The 7627-nt window shown below is 36.6% G+C and overlaps 1 protein-coding gene across 1 annotated transcript; it reads right to left on the bottom strand.

Annotated features, from left to right (window-relative positions):
- Positions 1 to 382: 382 nt before the first annotated feature.
- Positions 383 to 7376, bottom strand: nkx2.5 (NK2 homeobox 5). The gene is made up of 2 exons (XM_007253580.4): positions 6452 to 7376; positions 383 to 2858 (listed from the first exon to the last, which is right to left on the bottom strand). Exons 1-2 carry the CDS (start codon positions 6771 to 6773, stop codon positions 2239 to 2241), a joined length of 942 nt encoding a protein of 313 aa, XP_007253642.2. The 5' UTR covers positions 6774 to 7376; the 3' UTR covers positions 383 to 2238.
- Positions 7377 to 7627: the final 251 nt, after the last annotated feature.

Below are 7627 nucleotides of genomic sequence, written 5' to 3'. Positions count from 1 at the left end.
GAACTATTTTAAACATACACCTACCCATCTCCTAGCACTTAGCTCCTAACTGATGAGACATACCTGGTTGCGTGGCTTCAGCTCTGCCTGTGGGCGGTTGCAAGCCGAGGTGGGCAAGGCCATGTAAACTAATTCACTGGTTGACGTAGACATGGTGCTTTTCCTGATCGACTCATTTTTCTGAGTATTTTCTTTTACTAGCTACTGCAGCCAATGGGGTTGAGGAACCGTTTCGTGTGCAGAATGCACATACAACTCAGAAAGACCTATTTTATTTCACAAACAATAAGAAAAAGTGGATTTTAGTGGAATGACACCTTTAAAAAATTAAATAATATAAATATTTAAAAAATAAATTTCCATTCTTCAAAGCAAACATTCCTTCATTTTTGCAAACACTTTATTTTTCAGTTTACAAGTATCATATCATGCCTCTCAAAATCATCAAGTACCATATTTGGATTTAAATGCACCCTGCATATCTCCAGCCTGCAGTCTTGAAACCAAGTCTCTCAAATCTCCCACCATCTGACCTGCAGGGTTTCAGTCACTTTTAAAGTGTGGGTCCGCTTGGAGTGGTCACCCAAATAAAAGACTGAAAACACAACAGCAAAAAAAAAGAAAATAGCACACCTGAACCTATGTCTTTATTGTGTGCACTGAACACCTGCTGTAGTACGCCATTTATACAGCAGGTAAAGGATTTAGAGGATGAATACAGTAAAAATAATGTATTTATACATAGAATACACCACACTTAAACATAATACAAATAATATTGATAATTATAATAACTTATGCCCCTCACATTTCAAAGGACGTCTAACTAAATAACCCAAAGCTTTAATTCACAGCAAATTACAACAAAATTTTTCACAAAGAACAAAACACTACTGTTAAAAAGTCTTTGTGGCCAGTTCAATCCCTGGTGATGCCACAGCCATCCGCGAGTCTTTGGGAGCATAACCAGCCTCACTGATTCTGAATGGTTTTAGACTGTTAGCTGATGTTATATGCAGATTCTCATCCAAGTGTGTTGAGCTGTCCAGTGACATTGTGTTAATAATGGCAGTTTGAAAAAATGCAGTGGTGCATCATGTGGAATTCACACTCCCAGCACTGGTGACATTAAACATCCTCTATGTCTTTTGCAGAAGATGGATATGACAAAATTATACATTTCATTCTTTAAAATGTTTCCCAAAATGTACTTGTACACTTATTTTTACTTGCATCCAGTCTTTAACAGTGAGTGTATTTTTGGTACCCACTGTGCTACGCCAACCAAAGTCCAAACCAAAATCAATCTATCTTGAAGACAGACCCAGTAATTAACATCTAATTGACCCCATCTCTCCTCAGTCAGTGCTGAATGTTTTTGGGATAGTAACATTAATAGTACTATAGCTTAGGGCCCACAAGTAATTTTTAGCATGCAGCTTAGGTTTCTCGCAAGATGTTCACCAAATGTAGGGATGACAATACTTTTTAAAATAAATGTGCTTCAAATAGTTCTTCAAACGTTGACGGAGAAAAAACACTTTTGATTTAATAATGAAAACATTTACAAGTGCACTTCAAAATAAATACCTTGATAAAACTTGGTAAAAATGTTATTCAACCCTTACTCAATTATTTTTATTTATTTATTTTTTTGACCGTGTGAAGGTTCCTCAAACTTTTAGAATGTTCCGTATTACTTTTTTGGATGGTCCATTATAGAGGCCTCATATGTTCAATTAACATTCAACTGACGTTCAACTAACATTAAACTGAATATCTATTAATTGCAACTGAATTTCCAGCTGAATGTAAATGATTCCCAATGCTTATGCTATCTTTAAACTGAACCTCAAATCAACCCCTAAACATAACCCTAGCCATAACAATAATCTAAAATGTATATCTTACCCTAAAACTAACACTTACAGGTTAAGGTTAGGGTATAGGGTTTAGGGTTAGGATTTAATTCAATTGAGAGTTCAGTTTGGTTTGGCATCAAGTAAAGCGTTACCAAAAGTTATTCTCTACTGCATTCATGGTTCTTTGTAAAAAACAAAAGCGTTTTTTTCTGGAACAATTCGAAGACAAATCGGAGTCACGTAGTTTAAATCACGTTATTATTACCATAGTGTGTAAACAGGAGAACACTGCACGTGTCGAGTACATGTACCTTCTCGCATCTACTACAAGACTTTAGCACCCCAACGTTCACAGAAGTGAGTTCCAGAAGCTCGTTCACCAGGCGCGTATCCCGTGCAGCGAGGAGACCCCGCCACCGGATTGCAGGGGGGTCTGCACGTTATTTAACTCCCCAAAATTCATGTAGTTGCCGTTGGACGGTGAAGCTGAGTGGTGAATGGAGGGCATGCTCGCCGTGGCGGCAGAGTAGTTGCACGCGTAGTTCGTGGTTCCAGGACTCGGAAAGCTCCCGAAGGTCGGGTAAGCTCCGTATGGGAAGGCGCTCACGCCCATACTGCACGAGCCGCCGTAGGCCGCTGCCGCCGCCGCTGCGTCCGCGAGGCACGGCTTGCCATCGCGCACGAGTACCGGCACTGATACGCGACGTGGCGCCCCGAGACCAGCCGCCTCCAGCGCGCGCTCCTGCCGCTGCCGCTTGCACTTGTAGCGGCGGTTCTGGAACCAGATCTTCACCTGCGTGGAGGTGAGTCGCAGCGCGCCTGCCAGGTGCTCGCGCTCGGCCGCGGACAGGTAGCGCTGCTGTGTGAAGCGCCGCTCGAGCTCACACACCTGCGCCTGAGAGAAGAGCACGCGCGGCTTCCTCCTTTTCCGCGGGGCTGAGCGAGCCGAGCCGGACGGTCTGGGCTGATCTTCAGCCGGGGGACAGGTGGAGGAGGCTGGAGAGAGAGAGATAATAATAATAATAATAATAATAATAATAATAATAATAATAATAATAATAATAATGTTTCGTATAATATTCTAATAATTTTATTGTCAATATTGGCTATATTCGCAAAACGTGTTACAAACTAAATTATAATTATCGTCTTACTAAACTTTCACTTTAAAAAAGGGTTTGTCACCTTTGTCAAGTGTAACACTGATTTAACGCGTTGAGATCAAAAACTTCATATGGTAAATAAAAATAAACACGTTAGATAAACAAATGTATTAATTGTCATAATTGTTTAAAAAAATAACATTGTTTTGGATGGATTGGAGTTTTACTTTTTCTAATATAAAAGAACATTCTTGTGTTTTTAACACAATAGTGGTTCTTCTATTACTTTACTCTGTAGAACTTTAAAGCTCACAATCGTTATATAATATAATAATGTAATATAATAATATAATAATAGCCTAGTTTGCTATTAAGCAATAGAATTTTAGTACAATGCATTTTTATATTGTTAACAAACATTTTAGACACTTTGTTCACAGTTCTCATTTTCTTTCTCATAAAGTCAATTTAGATCGCTGTACAGAAACAAATGTTTGTGTTGTTGGTTACTTAGGACATCTGTAAGCAGGTCATTTAAGTTCACTAATGTCAAGTCAATGCATGTTTTACAATGTGGTGCGGGTCAAAGGCACAGCTTTAGCATACACGTGAAAAAAGTTTTCTTGCCATTCAAAAAAGAATTGCGCTAAACGAATAGGCAGATTTTAAGGCCTTTTTCCATTTTATTTCTGAAAGACTCATTGTAAACATATGAATACAAATTGCATACATTTTTTCTTATGTCAAATTGAATTTGTATTTTTGTTACTTGTAGTTATATGAAAAATATTAATAATCACAAATAAAAACAAAGAAACAAAATATATACAGTTAAATGTTCTTAGTGATGTGTCTTTTATAACTACAGAGGATTTAATCTACCATAATAAACGATGTGACGTTGTTCCTCACAGTAGTAAATGTAGCTGCTGGGAATGAACGGGTTAAACAGGCGAAACGATTTGTTCTCGCTTGTCCACTCAGGCTGTAGTGTGGTGTATTAGTGGATCAGCCTCGCACAAAGCCTCACTGCATAACCATTTATCATCTTGTTTGGATGAGTTTCCTCTGCAGGATTTTAAATTGCGCACGAAAATATCAAGAAACTGAGTCACCATAACATCGCAGCTCTTTGACCTGACGGCATTATTAGAGGTCTAAACACGCGTTTGTGAATCAGATCAGTTTTTATGAACCCAAGCCTCGAGGAAAAAAAATAAAGCGCCAAAAATTAGCGAAAAATATCCCACCAATTGTTATACTCTATAATGCAATGACTGCTTTAATGCTTTTAGTTCCACATTTTTTTAGATAAAGTTTTTTCAAATTGTTATTCAAGTGAACCAAGAGAGCAATCACTTTGGCTTTATGAAAAGTCACGTTTAAGACTCATCTTTAAATTGTAAACACTTTACATTAAATGAAGGTTCTTTAGACATTTCGCTGGTTCTTTTATGCGAATGTGAAGTGTTAAGACACTAGGTGTATTCACCCTTAAATATGTTTATTATAGAATAGCATATTTAGAATATCAAATAGAACAGCAAATAAACTCCCATAAGAAACACTGTTTACAATGGTGTGGGAATAAAGACTCTTTAAGTTAACTTTTATACAAACTGAAAGCTCTTTAAAAGCTTTTTTCACACTCACACATCTCTATTATCAACATGATTATTTACGGAACCAATAGTACTTCTACGACATCACTCAAATAATCATTTAAAGCACCTTTAATTTAAGAGTACAGATTTAATGTTTGTATGAGTTATACACTCTCCAGACTGCACAGATGCTTTAGTAATGAGGATCCAACTGTGTTGTGTTTGGAGATGTTTTATAAACAGATATTCAATCTTGGTGACGTGTGGTCATCACAACAAATCGTTAAGACTTCCAAACTCTGACCATGCTGTCAACCATAATATCTCTTTTTTATAGTTTAAACGTTAAAAATGAAACAGAATATATTACAATGAGTGAAAGCCACTGATTGCAATACAAACTAAAAGTAAATCAAACTGTGTTTTGTGTTAAAATTTTCGCAAACGTAGGCTATTGGATATTTGCGGAAATCTGCTAAAGTGTGATGATCATACTTTACTGCTGAAAATGAATAATCACTATGCACAAAAATGTAACGTATTTTGCTTTAAATTTTAGATGTTTTTTATCCATTTATTATGTGGAAACATTTTAACGTCTGAAGCTGTCATACCGACGTGTTTTGGCCAATGACATTTTAATTTAAAAAATGTTTAGGAACAACATTATGAAAATTACATAAGTCATATTTTACGTAGGAGCAAAAGTTAAAAATTGAGTGGAAGCAAAAAAATGCTTATCTGATTATGAACATAGGTATTAATATTTCTTATATTAATTAATATTACTTATTACTTAGAATTAAAAAGAACGAAATAAAAAATATATACTTTTAAATGTCTATTCAAAATATGCCTGCAACATGATACAAATATAAATATAACCATAACATATTTATAAATACGATTACAATGTTTATATTATATTTTACTTTATATTATTTTTATATTATATTTATACAGCCCATACACACTAAAAACAGCGGTACAATATAAGTACTTTCTTGTACTTAAAGATACACTCATCATAATTGTACCCTCAAAGGTAAAATGTTGGCCTTACAGGGTGAGATGTGCTTCCCCTGAAGTACAAAGTCATTCCTAACAGCAGGAAGTACAGATTTGTACAGTTTAACCAGCCAAAAGGTACATTCGGTATTCTGTACCACTGATAAAGAATATATCTTTTAATTATACATTTTATTATTTGAAAGCCAGACAATGTTTGGATCATCAAGTTCTTGATACATATTCAGGTGATGATAATGTTTATAATGTTTATAATCTTTACTGGTACAAAAAACATGGGTACAAAACAAGACTTTCATTGAAAGGTACTCTATTGTACCTCAATATGAGCTACAGACCCCGCTACGAACTTTGTACTCTTTTAGGAAACTGTACTTATTTACTTATTTTTCTTAGTGTGTATTTTAAACTTTTAAGTGAGCACAGAAATGGCTAAATTCCAGTACAGTTTTTTTATTTTTTTTTATATTTTTTTATTTTAGCAAAAATGATAATCATGTGTCCTTTTTTATTCTTGCAAGTTCCACGCACACTTTTTTAAACACAGGTGTTGCCAACAACAAATGTAAGCGTTATTCACATTCACATATTTATATGTTGGGTATATGTAGCATCATCCTTTTTAAAAGTGTATATATTTTTGTCAGAGTAGCCAATAGATTGGTTCTTTCAATCTTTTGTTTTGACGTTTTGAAGAATCTACACTTGATGTAAAGGTTTATTACCTGTTTTAAACATTTTCACACTCATTTATCTTCTTCAAAAACGGTTCTTTATGGAGTTAAAAGTTGCATTATCTAGTCGACTTTATTTTTATGAGTATATGTAATTGTTTGAGAGTTGTCAGTGTCACCTTTTCTGTCTTTGCCCTCAAACGCGTCGTCCGTCTTGGCCTCTTTTTCCAGCTCCATCTCTAAGAAATCCTTGCCATAAAAGGCAGGCTCGTATCCGAGGGCAGCGCTGCCTCTCTGGCCTTTGCTGTCCTGCGGCTCGTCGTGACCGAAGAGAGCGGCCGCGGTGGCTCCGGGCTGCACGTCCATGAAGGCGGGCTCCTGCTTGAAGGCGGCCAGCATGCAGGAGGAGCTGTCCATGTCTAGCGGAGCCACGTCGCCCTGCGCCTGCTCCAGGTTCAGAATGTCCCTGACAGAGAAAGGAGTGGAAGAAAACATGGCCATGAAGGTCCTCTCTTCAGCTTCCTGCTCTGATGCTCCAGGAACGGACAGGCTCAGTGGACGGACGCGCTCTGCTGCTTTTGGACCTCCAGGTTTACCATTCTCGTCCTTGAGCCCTAAAACTTCACTTTTGGGGTCCTATGAGACAGAAGCGGACATAGTGTGCGTGCGTATGTGTGTGTAGGTTTGTGTGTTTGTGTGTAGATAAGGAGGCACCCGTGCGTAATGAGTTTTCCACGCCCCCATTGGTCAACTGAGTTGGCAACTGCAATTGGCAAACCCTTCTTTGACACTTCTTAAAGGCTGGTATCCAGAAAGAGAAAATATGAAGACGCGTCTCATGGAAGACCAGAACCAAGACTCTTCTTCTGAAGAACATATAAACAAAAAACATAGAAATTTCACTTATTAATGTCATTGTAATCACACTTATTGATTTATTCTCGCATCTACTGTACATATCATCACTGATTCCCTGACAGAATGCCGTTTCATGGGAATGGGAATCTTGAAATATTCTTTAAACAGGTTTTGGGACTATACAAACTTAGATGTATACAATTTTTATACTTATTTACAACTTTTAGCCATTTCAGGGACGTTCTTAGGAGTAGCGGCTTTATTGGAACACTGATAGAACGTCAGAAAACACTTTCCTTGAACGGTTTCCTCAAATCTTTCAAATTAACATATATTCAGTTTTATTTTATACATGTTTTCAGCATTTATTTTATGGTGAAAATTTCAAATACTTATAAAGATGTTTTTAAATCTCTGTTTATCTATGAATTTGTTCGTTTGTATATTTATGCTATTTTTATTGTCAAACATGCAAACATACACAAATATGAAAGTAA

Source organism: Astyanax mexicanus, chromosome 2 (genome assembly GCF_023375975.1).
Source record: "Astyanax mexicanus isolate ESR-SI-001 chromosome 2, AstMex3_surface, whole genome shotgun sequence".
In the NCBI taxonomy this organism is placed as follows: Eukaryota; Metazoa; Chordata; class Actinopteri; order Characiformes; family Acestrorhamphidae; genus Astyanax; species Astyanax mexicanus.
Note: the sequence above shows the minus strand (reverse complement) of the source record. Positions and strands in the feature narration are given on the sequence as shown.

Bases quoted from the DNA above. Each gene is read 5' to 3' on its own strand.
- nkx2.5 (XM_007253580.4), bottom strand. From the start codon at position 6,773: ATGGCCATGTTTTCTTCCACTCCTTTCTCTGTCAGGGACATTCTGAAC. The intron at 2,859-6,451 runs GTGACACTGACA...CTCTCTCTCCAG, and splicing joins TGAGGGCAAAGACAGAAAAG to CCTCCTCCACCTGTCCCCCG.